This window comes from Rattus rattus, chromosome X (assembly GCF_011064425.1).
Source record: "Rattus rattus isolate New Zealand chromosome X, Rrattus_CSIRO_v1, whole genome shotgun sequence".
Classification (NCBI taxonomy): Eukaryota; Metazoa; Chordata; class Mammalia; order Rodentia; family Muridae; genus Rattus; species Rattus rattus.
This window is the reverse complement of record NC_046172.1, coordinates 117,746,431-117,761,343: the sequence shown is the minus strand read 5'-3', so window position 1 is coordinate 117,761,343 and position 14,913 is coordinate 117,746,431. Positions and strand designations below refer to the sequence as shown.

Sequence of the window (14,913 nt, the reverse complement as noted above, 5' to 3'; positions counted from 1 at the left end):
ATCTGACCTAGAGAAAGATGCACATTGTTTAGGTTAAATCAAACGAGTCAGTGAATGATCTTTAATTTTTTGCAATGACTGTAAAACACCCCCTCACCCCTGCACCCTGGAAATAAGTAATAAACCTGTGCGATTGAGCGTAGTCAGAGAGATCAGAATCAATAGCCTCTATTTTTTTTTAAAATAAAATATGTAATACATAAAAAGGGAGTCCATTGTTTCTGAGTTTAGGGGTATGTACCCACTATCTATGAAAAGGAATGCAGTTTGTTAACGAATTGGATCACTGCAATCTCCCTGACTGGAAATGTAAATTCTCTTTTTAACAATCTCCCTCACACTAATTTGGTTTTAATGTTGACTCTGATCCAGACTATTCCTCAGGGCAACTGAGTACAATATGCCTCTTTATTCAAACCATGTAGTCTTGTCCAGCTATCTGCAACTGGAGCTCATTCTAACTTTCTTACATGCATGCATCCTGCAGCACTCCTTTAGGATCTGGGTGAGAGCTGACGCTGGGTTGAGCACACAGCGTAAGGTGTGCACCACAATTAGTGATGACATCGGAATTAGTACAAGTCACAAAGGCACCCTGAACTTTTCTGTTGTGCTTGTTTTCTCAAGGCACAGTGTCACACTGTGTGGCCCTCACTGGATATTTAGCCCAGGGTAGCATTGGACTTAGAGTGATCTTCCTACTTCTCCTTCCCAAGTGCAAGGATTACAGGCAGCATGCTTCTCCCCAGCTGTTTATCTCCTTCAGAAAGAGTCTCACCAGGTAGCCATAGCTGGCCTCCAACTTAGGATCCTCTTGCTTGTGACTCCCCAGCAATACCATTATGATGCCTGGCAGGATCACGATGTGCTTCAAAAAATTATTGTTCACTATTACCCTCCGCCTCTCTGTGTGTGTAAATGTGCTAATGGCACACATGTGGAGGTTAGAGGACTTGAAAGTTTTCAAGACTCAGTTCTTTCCTCCCACCATATGGGTTGAGGGATTGAGCTTTTTGAGTTTCAAATGAGAAAAGTGTGAAGGCACTGAGTGGTAGCTTAAGGCCCTTACTTACTAGCATTTTATAAAGCATGATTGCCCATCCTGGTCAGAAACAGCCTGATTCAGAGAATCAGAAAAAAATGGATCTTTTCCTATTGATTTTACAATAGAGTTTCATGTAGCTCAGTCTGGCCTCCAACTTCTATCATTGTGTAGCTGAAGATGACATTGAACTCTCCTGATTTTCCTGCCTTCCCCTCAAAAGTACTGAGGTTACAGGTGTTCAGTGCCATGACCAGGTTAGAGATGTGCCTCTCTGATGATGGCCTTTCGAGTGTGGTGATGACTCCCTAGAGTAGATAGTCACACATCACTTCTGTTTGGCTCCTGACAGAAGATTTACCTTTCTAATTAAGTTCCACTTAGACAAATAGAGTAAAATGCCAGCTTTATTCATTCTTAGGGACTTGAATATTATTAGAGAGATCAGACATGTCAGTTGAGGGATTGAATAGGACAAGAGGGAAAAGAAAGAATTAAGTCAAGGTGAGACAAAATGCAGCAGCTTTCAGAGTGGCAAGTAAAGCCATGATTAAGGACTGCTCTCACTCTAGACACAATAACAAGACATTTTTCTACTCTGTGGAAGTGTTGACTTTATTTTAAGAGGAAGCTTTAAGGTGTCAAGTTCCTAACATCTTTTATGAAGAACTATGCCTGCAAAACAGCCCTAAATACGAAGAAATATTTCTTTTATAATTTGTGTGTTCTTCAAAACTAGATCTATAGTAAAAGTGAGATTATCCTCTCAATAATTTTAGGGAAATATATGTAAATCAAAGGGATGATATATTTTGCTAACAAAATACATTTATAACCAAACATGGAAGCACATACATCTAAGCACGTAAGGAAGTTGAGGTAAGAGGGTCACGAGTTTAGGACCAACTTGTGCTATATAATGGTTTCCAGGTCTATCTTAGGCATACAGCAAGAACCCATCTCAAAATGAACATTTGAGAAGCCTGAAGAGATGGCTCAGTGGTTGAGACTACTGGATATTTTTCCAGAGGACACAAGTTTGATTTCCAGCACTTATGTGACAGGTCACAAATTGTCTAAAACTCCAGTCCAAGGGGATCTAATGATTTTCTGGCCTCTATGGGCACAACACATGCATGTGGTATGCAGATGTACATGCAGTCAGAACACTCACACATATAAAATTAATTTAACTTTTTATGAAATATACTGCAAATAAACATTTTCTTTGAATTTATTAGTTTTGGGCTTAAAATAAATTACATTTTCCATTACTTTTCCTCTTTCCAACCCTTTCCATGCACTTTCCTTGTTCTCTCACAAATTCAAATCCTTTTTCTTTAAGTAGTATTACACATACACACACACACTCCTAAATATAAATACAGCCTTCTCAGTCTCTCTCTCTCTCTCTCTCTCTCTCTCTCTCTCTCTCTCTCTCTCTCTCTCTCTGTGTGTGTGTGTGTGTGTGTGTGTGTGTGTGTGTGTGTGCATAATTTCAGGGCTGACCACTTTGGGGCTCTTCCTAGGGAAGACTATTTCTACCTTTCTTGGTATTCTACGTTGCCTGGAGTTTTATATCTAGGGTCCAGGCTTCATGAGATTGTCCCCATTTCATGTTAGCCTGTCTATTCATGTCATCCTTGTTTAGGTCTTGTTTAGGCATCTATGCTGGCAGATTTCTGTAGATGTAGCTTCTCTGACATTTATAAGAGAGGTGGTAACTTAAACCGTTTGCATTTTCTGAAGGCAGCTGGTGCCTGGGAATGTTATATATTGGTGTACATCTCAATGTGGAATTTAAAAGATTACCTCCAAGGGAAGACAGCAGAATGGAAAGCTTAGTGATGTATACACAGAATGTATATACTTTGGAGGTAGAAGCAAGAGGATCAGGAGTTCAAAACCATTCTCAACTTCATGGGACACTGTCTCAAAAAAAGTAAAAGTACCCCCCCAATAGGAACTTAATGTAAGTGGTGGTGACTTCTTCGTTTTCTAAAGTTTTTCATCTTTATGTATGTATATGTGTATGTACTTGTTTGTGTAGATGCATGTGTATAAAAAGGTCAGAAGTCAATGTTAGGTGCTTTCCTCAATTATCCTCCCCCTAATTTTTAGAATATTAGTGTTTATATAACTATTCAATACCAAGTGATCAGCCCTGAAATCATCATATACATATATACACATTTGCACATATATACATACACAGACTGAGAAGGCTGTACAATTAATATATATGTATCTGTGAATTTATGCCATGTGTATGTAGGTACTCAAGGAGGCAGGGAGAAGGCACCAGAGTCCCTGGAGCTGGAGTTACAGGCATCTATAAGCTTCAGCAAGTGGCCTTGACCACGGAGCAATCTCTCCAGCCCTCCACCTTTTTATTCAGACATGAGCTCCAACTGTGCCTCCAGCCCATCAATTCTGCTAGAAGGCCTAGCCAGTAGGCCCAAGGATCACCCATATCTTACTGTCTAGCTGTGTGATTATAGAAGTCTTCTGGTTTTTATGTCAGTGCTGAGGAGCTAAACTCAGGTCTTCACTGATGAAACTATCTCTCCATCCCATTTACTAAATTTCATATAGCATCCCTTTATTATCTTACAAGAAAGTTATAAGCTACTGTATTTCTTGCTGTTCTGTTGCATATGGCTAGGTATCCAAGGTAGTGGTTCCAGAGTCTAGAGGCCAAATGCAAGACAAGTTCAGAAATAGGGAATTTCACTGGGTAATGGACAGTAGTGCTTGAAATAAAACTTGTGAATGAGCCAAGATGGAGATCTGGGGTTCGGGTGCTATGTAGCCTTTTATAAAGGAGAAGAATAAATGCAAAAGAGGCAGGATGAAGAAAGAAGAGCCCATGGGGTGCACATTGATAGACTGAGGTAGTAAGAAAGGTTGGATTTGTTTAGTAGGGTCATCTTGAGAATAGTTATGCGTGCTACTCCCTGAGAAAGCTGAACATGCTTTCTTGTTTTCTTTGTTGTTATGAATACATATTTAGTTTTTTATTTTATGTGTATGAGTGTTTTGCCTGCATATATGTAGATGCTCCATGTGGGTGCAATGCCCATGGAGACCAAAAGAGCATGTTGGATCACTTCAAACTGGAGTTGGGGACACTTTGTAAACTGTCATGAGAGTGTTGGGAACTGACCCCAGGACCAGTGCAAGAGCATCAAGTGCTTTTAGCTATTGGACCATCATTTTAGTCCCTCGGGGCCACACTCTAGCTCATGCTGTCATGCATGTTACTGTGTAGCCCAATCAAATGGACCTTGAACCTGTGGTGATCTTCCTGCCCTTTTCTTCTGAGTGCTGGGATTACAAGTTGTAGTTTCCATGCCTGGCTTATGAATGTGATCCTGCAGGCAGTTTAGGTTGGGTCTTTGTTGGGTTGCCATTCATTGACCTATGGATGCTAATTCAAGCCTGTAACCAATGTCTCTGATACCTGAGGTCCTGAATGCCCAAGTCACAGTGCTTGGATTGCTTCCAAGGTAAAAATGGTGTTTTGAATGAAATGTTATAAAATTGATTGATTAATTAACCAGCTAATAAACTGAATTAATTAATGCCCATTAATTATTGCTTTCTGTGGAAATGAGTTTTTAAAGAAAGTTACACCAAGAAGGAAACATGAAGTGAAAGAAGAATTGCTAAACGCGATCTCTAAATAAAAAGCTGGTGGGGATGTAGCTTAGTTGGTAGAGTGATTTCCTAGCATCCAGGAAACCCTAGAGTTTGTTCCCAGAACTGTATAAACCAGCATGGCAATACATACCTATAATCCCAGCACTGGGGAGATGAAAGAAGGAGGGTCAGAATTTCAAGGGTCAGACCTAACATAGTGAGGTCCAGGCCAGCCTGGGCTACATGAAACCTTGTTTATAAAAGAAAGAAAACGATAGTTAATTTTGATGATGAAACATCCTTCCCACTCAGATAAGCTACTGTTGGAAGAACTTCGGGTGTGTAGATTAGAGTCTTTCAAATTGAAAGTTACCTCTTCCTTTTTCTGAGGAGTTATTTGACCATATCCTCTGTACATGAATTGAAGCTGGTTTTAGAACATGTGTATGAACAAATGGGTACAGCTTGTATTCTTTGCCATTTTGCTGCTATATATTACAATAAGTAAAATATAGTCCATTTCAGCAAGGCAATGAAAGCCTACAAATCCTTCATGCTTCTGTTCTCTAGAATACTTAGATCATGGTGTTTATGATTGGATTTAATGGGCTGGGGCCATATTTGGTACATAATTCAAAAGATACACAGCAATAGAGTTTGAAGTGCTTCTGGTCACCTCCTAGTCACAGGGACTAATTTCTTATTTTTTCTTGTCTACTGCAAAGCTGAACAGTGATTGATTTTCTTTTTGTTGTTTCTTACGTGGTATTATTCTGAGTTTTATTTTGTGCCGTTAGAGGTTGAACCTTGGCCTTGCACATGTTGGGAAACTTGTAACACTGAGCTACAACCCTAGCTCTTCCTGTATTTATTGTACTTTTAGCAATGCCTTTTCTTTGGTCATTATTAATTATCTATTGATGAGAACATTGGAACATTAGGTATGTATTCAAATATCTATTGCAATCCTAACTGTGTAACAGGAACACTTCTGGACATGGAAGGTAGAATGAAAAGATTACACTGGTGTTACATGACTCACATTGTAGAAGTAGTCTGTCTTCACGTAAGTCTCGCTGATAGAGCATCGTGTCAGTCAACCAGTGAGGTACTGTTATTCATCATGGATTTCCCACATGTTGGCAGAGCAGTAGGTCAATTTGGACTTCAAAGACTCCACCATCCAATTGGAAACCCGTTAGTAATCTCTGTACTCCAAGGGAAAAAAGAGAGATGTAGATCATGACGAGCTGGTAGACCACTGAGGGCCCTGCTCTACAGCATCACATACTCCAGAACTTCTTTCAGGAGAAACATGAAGGTCGGTCCTTGGAGGACTTCATGGAAACTAACAGAGGAACTGATGTTACAGTAATCTGCAGCTGTCGCTGTGTTCATGAATTTTGTCTCTCTGCTTTGGACAGACCTCATTACTAGCCATATGTCCTGTACCAAGAATGTGTAGGGGAATGATTGCTTTCCCTATATTTTAAGGCTCCAGCCAAGTTATTGGAGACCCCTGTGAAAGCAGAGGCTTCAAACTGTCCTCCTCAACTGTCCAGATTGATACAACATTAATACTGACACTACTGGAGAGATTCTCAGTCTTTATGTACTTACCATGGTCCTCAAACCACCATGGCCCCTTGTCCATCCTAGAAAAGAGGGGGAAAGCCTTGTTGGTGTTAGAAGTTGATTTGGGGGTACATGACTAGTGACAGTGAAGAGTTGAGATGTGTTATAGAGGAGGATAAGATGGCTCAGTGGATAGAACCACTGGGTTCAAAGCCTAATATCCTGTGTTCAGTCCCCACAAGGTGGAAGGAAAGAACTGACTCGTACAGGTTGTCCTCTGAGCTACATATGCCCTCAGTGTTCTCCATGCAGAGTGAATGGATGAAATGTAAAATATAAGCAGGAATATATGGTTAAATGGAATGTGTTCTTAAAATACAAAAATAGACGATTTTCCAAATATTCACTTGTGAGTGGTTGTTGCTAACACAAACATTTCCCCATAGAAATAAAGCTTTACATGGTGATTATGTTTTCTGGCTGGCCCACAAAAGCTTGTTTCATACTTTATGTGGCTAAACTATAAAAACACACAGAGACTATGCAGCAGGTGCAATGCCAGGCCTCCAGGAAAATGTGTTCTTCATTCCGATTTAGAACACTTAGAAGTCAGTCCCTCTTCTTAAACTGGTGGTGGTGGGGGCTGGGGAGGCCAACCCAGGTTCTGACATAAAGACACCCCAGTGGCTGAGGCCATCACCCCATTCCCTCCTGAAAACTGGCAGCCAATGTGATTCTGAAAAGGCTGCAGTGACACAGGAGTGAGGTGATGGGGAGCTACAAGAGCATTTCAGTTCCCTCTGTCCTACAAGGCCGTTCTCTCTGCTGCTTAGTCTCTATTGCAAAGTCATTTTAAAATCCAATGGCTGCCTTCCCACTCCAGATGCTTCTATCAGCTCTTTGCTCTTCTCTTTCTCGAACACTGAACCCTCAGTTGAAAATAAATGTTTGCTCTGGAATTTTCCCTAAAGGTGTAACACAGAAGAGTAACATCCTGGGCTGTGGCGCACTGACCCTTGGGAAGTCGATTTGGTGAATGGAGAATGTGAATGGTGGGGAATGGAAGCTTAACTCTAGTTCTTTCCAGGGAGGCTGAGGGTTCCCAGCTCAGGAGTCTGGGAGGTTTAGACATCTAGGAGCCTGTAAGAAATAAGTAAAGTGACTACAGAGCAAATCCCCCACAGGAGAGGGTATCACGTGTGTTAAATAAAAGTGCTCTGTAGTCAAATCACCATCCACATGTTTAGTAAGTAGGATGATAGAGATAGAATTTGAATTTGTATAGGTCATTTAAAGTGACATTCTGGAAAAATAATTAACTTATGAAATCACAGCACCATTGACTCCCTTGCTCTATATACTTAACACACTTTCTAGGCAAGCAGTCCACCATTAAACTACATCCCCAACCCTTTTCACTTTCTGTTTTAAGGCAGTGTCTTATTAAGTTGCTTAGGCTGGCCTTGAAGTAATTCTATAGCCCAAACAGTCCTTGAACTAGTGTTTTTCCCACCAGAGACTCACAGTACTCAGGATTACAGCCTGCTTCACCGGATTCAGTTCACTGTGCATAGTTTAAGGAAGTGAAATCCTGATATCCACTTAGCAGTATGTTTTAGCAAACATTAAGAATTTGACATTTGAGTTTACGCAGTTAGACGAGCTAGGCCTTTGGTGAAGTTGGCTACTGTGTGTCCATTTTCTATAGCTTTAAGAACTGAACCAGATTTGAGACCTCAGAGATCTTGCTAAGATGTTGCCTTGGAGATTCCCGATTCAGAAAATGGATCACCAGACTTCTCCTTAGCCTGCATTGGTCAAAGTCTTTCTGGTTATAAAAGCCCTGGGAGAAAAATGTTGCTTTCCTAAGATCCTCAAAACTGTTTACAATGTTAGGATTAGAGTCTAGGTCTCTGGACCCCCATGCCAGAGCTCTTCTCAAAACATCTCATGTTGCTGTGACTACAGGCACAAGTCGGACCCCATTTCCTAAATTGCTGAAATGCAGAGAAATGGAGGGAATCAAAGTCCAGTGAATTCAGGGTTTGCTCTTTTAAGTTTGCTCCCCATCAGTAGACAAACAAGCACGGGTACAAATACCATCACTGTATTGTAGTAAGTGGAATGCTAGTGGGTAATGAGTCCAATTTCAGACCTAAGAGCATTATTTGTTGCAGATTTTGTGAGTGCTTTTAGCAGGAGCTTGGTGGAAGCCTCACAGGTTATAGAGCCAGAAGCAACGGCACCAGTGAGATATGACTAAGCAGCTCAGATCGGCTTCCTCAGCTGTACCGTGTAATGACATTTCCTTCAAAGTTCAGGGGTTAGCAGAGGCAGTGTGTTCAGCTGTGAGAATTAGAGAATGTGATTCAAGATGAGCTCAGTTAATTTAAGATTTTCTTTTTCATAAGAGCGAGATGAACAGGGAAGCACTGGAATGTCCTTAAATATTTGGCATCTTTAAACAGGCTGGAAAGAGAAGCTGCATATCCTTGTGGTTCCATGGGACCACTTGGATTTCACTTGATTAGATTTAAAAATAAAAGAGTGACGGAGCCAATTGTGATCAATGTAAATCTGAACTTCTAACCTGAAATGGGAGTTGACTGGCTACTACTAAAGGCACAGTGGCATTAAGGAGTTGCTGGTTCCAAAGTATAATGGGGGGTGGATTCCTTTCTTAACTAGGATGTGGCTGGCAGCTGTGACTGCTTAACTCAGGTGTGTAAGGCACGATAATGAGGCAGCCAGGAGGTGCTTTAGCTCCTCTTTGTAACCACAACCCCCATCTGACTAATGCCTTACAGAATGTGAACTCCCCCTCCTGACTCTGGCAAATGAGTTGTGTTGGGAAATGGAAAGACAGCCCAGGAATTAGGCAGGGCCTCTTGGGAGAGGGCCTCTAGTATGGGGGAGTTTCTCATGGCCACATTAGTAGAATTAGTCATTTTGGGGACTCTAGCAAACTGCAGATGCGACAGATGCTACTTGGACTGAAGTAGCAAGGAATTTCTTCCTGTGCAAACCCACAGATGACTTTTCTGTGTTGTCCTATGTCTCATGGAAACACCATGCACATGCGCAAGGCCACAATGCCCCTCAGAGCACCCACTTGTAAGTGTTTTTATTTGATGGAAGGCTTCATATAGCTCAGGCTGGCCTCAAGCTTGCTATGGCCTTCAGGTCCTCCTGCTTCGCCCCCTCACTGTTGAGATTACAGTGATGCTTCAACACCCTTGATTTACTGAGTGCTAGGAGGCCAATCCAGGGCTTCTTGCAAGCTAGCCAGACATTCTACCAACAGTTCCTTACTTGTGTATACTTGTATTGGTCCATCACTTTCTTGGTCTGTGACAACTACTCTGAGTCTTAGTTTACTCATTTAAGGAAATCAGCAATCGTTCCCATAATGCAAGCTTGCTAGAAGAAACACATAAAATGAAAAAGTTTAATCTTAGTCTATGATGATGTCAAAATATCATAACCTTTTGAGAACAGAAATGTATTGTGTTCTTCATGACCCTGGAAGTTGGAAAGTCCAGTAGCTGGTAAACACAGGACCACAGTGTCCTCATATGGTAGAAAGGGAAAAACAGTTGTTTAGGGTCCTTCTATTTATTCATGTGAAAATTGATTTCGTATTATGTGTGTGAGTTTTTGCCTGCATGTATGTCCTTGCACCACATGTTTGCCTGATACCAGCACAAGTTCGAAGAAGGTGTCCTAGTCCCTGGATCTGGAGTTGAAAACAATTATGAGCTGTTATGCGGATGCTGTGAATTTAACTCTGGTCCTCTGGGATAAGCAACTAGTACTCCCAATTCCTGAGCCACAGTCCCATTTTTATGTATTTAAAAAGATGACTAATCCTATTTATAAGGTATCAATGCTTGGACCTAATAATTTCCCAGTGTTACCACTTCCAAATAGTATCACCTCAAAGATTAAGTTTCACTGTAAATTTTAGTGACATAAACACCCAAATCATTGCCATACATATTTATTCTCTAAGCATCATGCCAGGCAGATAGCAGGGGCCTAACAAATCCTGAGCATAATTATATGATTATTGAGGGATGAAATGGAGGTGCTCAGTGAGTAGAGTGCCTGGCTAGCATGCATGAAACCCTGGGTTCTTTCCCCAGCACCATGTAGAGATTGCTGTGGTGGCCCATGTCTTTAAGCCCCGTGCTCTGGAGTTTGAGGTCTAGACTGAGCTCCATGAGATCTTGTCCAAAAGGGGAAGATAAGAGAAAATGGACCAGGAAGTTGAGGAGTGATTTCTACACTGTTTTCTTGTCTTATATGTTGAAACGGAGAATGACTCCAGAAGGATATATTTGTAAAGTCATAAAAATAATAACTTTTGCATAATTTACCCTGGTAGATCCCCAAGATCTCAGAATACACAAGTGCCATTTAGAGGATGGAAAACGGGTTTGATGTCATTGCATATTTCCAGAATGGAAAAACTTGTCAAAACTATGTGTGTTATCTCATGTCATCTGCTGATGCTGGAGAGGACTTTGCCTGGCTATATATGACTACTGTTCAGAAAAGAATCCCTAATGAGGTTTAATGACTGTCTTATCTGTTGATTATCCAGAGTTGAGTTTCTGTTGTTTATGAACTTGAGCCCTATCCATCCAATTGCTGGCACCTTCGGGTTCTCTAGCAATATTGCCATGAAATGAATGGAGGGTAGTAGTACTGCTGTTTTTCTGACCTTCATAGATCTAAATGAACCACGCATGGTTTATTTCTAGACCAAATTAGGAATAAAGAAACTTCAGCTAATCAGAATCTTGATCATATAGTGGACACTGAATTGATGATATTAAAACTCTGTCATGATTGACTTTGAAAAGCACTTTGGATAATTATATACTTTACCTTCCCACAAGTCCCAGGGTTTGCAGATGGAAAGACAGATTAGTTCTCCATTTTGAGACATTAGGGCTGGGTGTGGTAGCTCAATCCTGTAATGCTAACACTCCAGAGGCGGAGACAAGGGAATAGCTGTGTGCTCCAGGATAGCCAGAGCTATGTAGCTATCTCAAAAAACAAGAACAAACAAACAACAAAAGATGTGTTCTTCCTACTTGAGTGACCTGTAAGGTACCTCATTTCTCCTTGTTTTTATCTCACTCCACCTTAATGGATTCTCCTCCATGTTTTTCCAGTTGGCCATCAGTGAGTACACTTGGTCTTTCTGGACATCCTCATCTGTAAATTCAATCTCACATTTCTCCTTTGCATTATGGTCTCCATGGCTCTCTCCAAGTGATATTTCCTTCTCTGAAGGGGACCCAGGTCAAGTTCACAGAAGAAAGATCTAGAGTAGAGCTTTCAATACTTGCTTTGGAGAAGCTGAGGATATAGCTCACTGGTTGAGTACTTATTCAACATGCACAAAACTCTCGGTTTAATCCTCAGGAACAGGGCTTGGTGCTGCACACCTCTGATCCCAGAACCTAAGAGGTAGAAGCAGGAGGCTCAAAATTTCAAGGTCATCCTTGATTGCAAAGTATGTTCAAAGCTAGCCTGTGCTACATGGAATGCTGTCTCAAAAAATTAGATTAGAGCTTAGGAATTTATGGTATAGTGAAGTCTATCTGTAGGTGTATCTGGTCCCCCAAATGCTCTAAAACAGTAGTCGCTGTGCATTGTTTCTCTACTAGTCTGTAAGGCCATGTGTAATGCCTTCCTGTATCGTTCCTGCTGCTCTGTAGAACAGGCTAGCTATGAGAAGTTGAGCATCTGTGGATAATCTCAAGTATATTTGGGTTTTCTCAAAAGGGAACTGGGTACAGTCCAGGCAACTTCCTCTTTTGAGCAGTGACTCTTGTTCATACATGTTTTATTTTATGGTCAACTCATGTGCTCTAAAACTCAATACCCAGATAGTTTAAGATTACCTCTGTTACCATATGTAAGCCATCAAGCTGGGTAAGGAACAACCACACAAGTAAAACACGGGTGGAGATTTTCATCCCAGGTTTTATTCTCATGTCTGTTTTAGCGTTGCATTTTTCTTATTATTGTAGAGTCTGCCCACCTCTTCCATATCTAACACGTATATCCACAGACATACATATAAATACAATCCCACTGGGAATTTTAGGATTAAACACAAACCAACTTCACAGATAGCCCTAGTTAGACTCAGGGGGTTACAAAGCAAAAGAAAACATAAATAAAGGGAAGAGACATGGGGTGGATAATAGGGGTATGGGAGGACTGTTAGAGAGGATGAAAATGCATTTGTGGTGTGTGTGTGTGTGTGTGTGTGTGTGTGTGTGAAATTGTCAAAGGAACACATTTAACACAAAGGAAACATGGAGACTGCCTGGTGACCATTTTGGCATAGATGTCATGAACTCTGTCCCACTGTGTCAGTTCTGGAGATTGATTATGTCATCCTCTGGGGTTCACGATGCTCTCGCCACCATCTATTGTATTGTGTTCACCTTGGCTTTGGCAAACTAAAATAGAACTCCTCTCAGTTCATTTCTGGAAATGTGCTTTTTAAACATTTGGAATGTAGTCCCATTCAGCACTTCAGAAATATTAATGGTACCCTTTTACTAAAAAGCCTACTTGTGCTTCTTGTTTATTTTGCCTTCACTCTCTCTCTCTCTCTCACTCCCCCCTCTCTGTATGTGTGTTCCCATGTCCACTCCATTAAATATGATTATAGAGGCCAAAGGACAACTTAAGGAGCTAACCTTTTACTTCCACATGTGAATTCTGGGACTCAAACTCAGGTAGTTAGACTTGCTATCTAGACTAAGCAGGTCTTGAATCTTTGGTGATCCTCCTGAATCAAATTGCCGAGTGATAGGATTGCTAGTGTGAGTCACCATGCCTGGTTAATACCTACAGTATTGAGCGCCTACTTTTGATTGTGCCTGTGTTTCATACTAGTCTCAATATACATGTCAGAGACTGTAAGAAGCCACAACATATCTTAATGCATGGGATATATTTTAAAACCAACATTTTATATTACATTGAGAACAGTGGTGCTGGTGAAATGGCTTGGTGATTAGAGGTACTTGCAGCCAAGTCCTTGACAACCAGAGTTAATGTCCAGGGATGCATATGGAATGGTGGGGGTGAACTGATTCTTTCTCAAATTTGTCCTCCCATGCGTTTAAACTCTCTCTCTCTCTCTCTCTCTCTCTCTCTCTCTCTTTCTCTCTCTCTCTCTCTCTCTCTCACACACACACACACACACACACACACACACACACACACACACACAATACACACACACAGGAGAGAGAGAGAGAGAGACAGAGACTGAAAGTGATGACAGAGAAAGGTAGAGAATATATCAGTAGGTAATTGGCACTTTCTGTAGGAACAGTTCCTCATCAGATTGCAAAAAAAAAAAAAAAAGGTCATGAGGATGTTATTTTTTACTCAGGTCTCCTCTAGCCTAGGCTGACCTGGAACCCCTCTGTAGGCCAGGCTATCCTACATTTTGGCAATCCTCCTGCCTCAGCCTCCCAATTGCAAAGACTACAGATGTGACCCACCATGCCTGGCCAAAGGCCTGGCATCATATCTAGGAAGGTCTCAAAGCCAGGAAGAACTCACAAGCTCAGGCAGATGGAGAGTCAGATTCTTGCAGTTCACAGATGAGAAGGGCAAGATCAATCAGCAGAAAACAGGAAGTGAGGCTTCGAGCAAAAGGCAGGTTGGGACAGCAGTTCTGCAATGTGGCATTGGGATCCTAAGCAGTTGGGCAGCAGCAGGGAGGAAGGGGAGGAGAGACAGGCACTTGTGACAGTACCACCGGCAAGGAGAATTAATAAAAAGTAAAGCAGAAAGCCTCTGTATTTGTAGGCTTCTGAGGCCCTTGGAGAGGTGTTGGGCAGTAACAGGAACCCCTGCACACAGGCTTTGTGTAACTGGCTGAAGAGTCAGGAGTTCAGGTCAGGAGACTGGGTCTGAGCATGCGCTTTAAATTTCCTGGTGGGTGCTACCTTCTCAGCTTGCCTTTCATATCCCAGTGCTGTTTTGTTCTGAGTCACTGATGGCTGCCACATGCCATTAGGCAGCTCAGCTGCTGCTCTAGTTTCTCCAGAAGGTATGCAGAGGTTTGCATCTTGTCTTGTACATTTCCCCCTCTTGAATACTAAAGCAAGGGGCCTTTTCACAGTTTCATTTGTTGAGTTGATTACTTACAGTGTCTTACAGTTTCACATTTCCTTTCTAATAGGTGTTTGAGCCCGATGACCTCTATTCTGGGGCCAATTTCTCCAAGGTTCTGAATACCCTTCTAGCTGTCAACAAAGCAACAGAAGGTAAGGCATGCTGGTGATTTATGATCCATATTTCTAGAAGCTAGCTATGGCCACAGCTGTTCAAATGGTGCAAATTTCTTCCCTCCCCCAAATAAATTTATAAAAAATATAAAATACTTAATTTGTATAACTCAAATGTACCCATCACAGAATAACAAGGAAAAATGCACACATATCAAATTCTAATAATCTTAACATAACAATAAAAACCAAAAGTGATTTCATGCAAAGCTTTGGGATTGCCAATTGAGTATAACAAGACAGACAAAAAAGGGAAAGACCAGTTCCTCCTTAAAAAATAAGGTTTACAAAAAACAGCTATCACTTCCCTTTCTCCAC

At 41.3% G+C, this 14,913-nt stretch overlaps 1 protein-coding gene across 1 annotated transcript in view; it reads left to right on the top strand.

Annotated features, from left to right (window-relative positions):
- Arhgef6 (Rac/Cdc42 guanine nucleotide exchange factor 6) overlaps positions 1-14,913 on the top strand; it is a 117,800-nt gene that overhangs the window by 24,705 nt on the left and 78,182 nt on the right. The window contains 1 exon segment of the mRNA XM_032890111.1: positions 14,490-14,574. Coding sequence (XP_032746002.1) covers positions 14,490-14,574 — 85 coding nt within the window.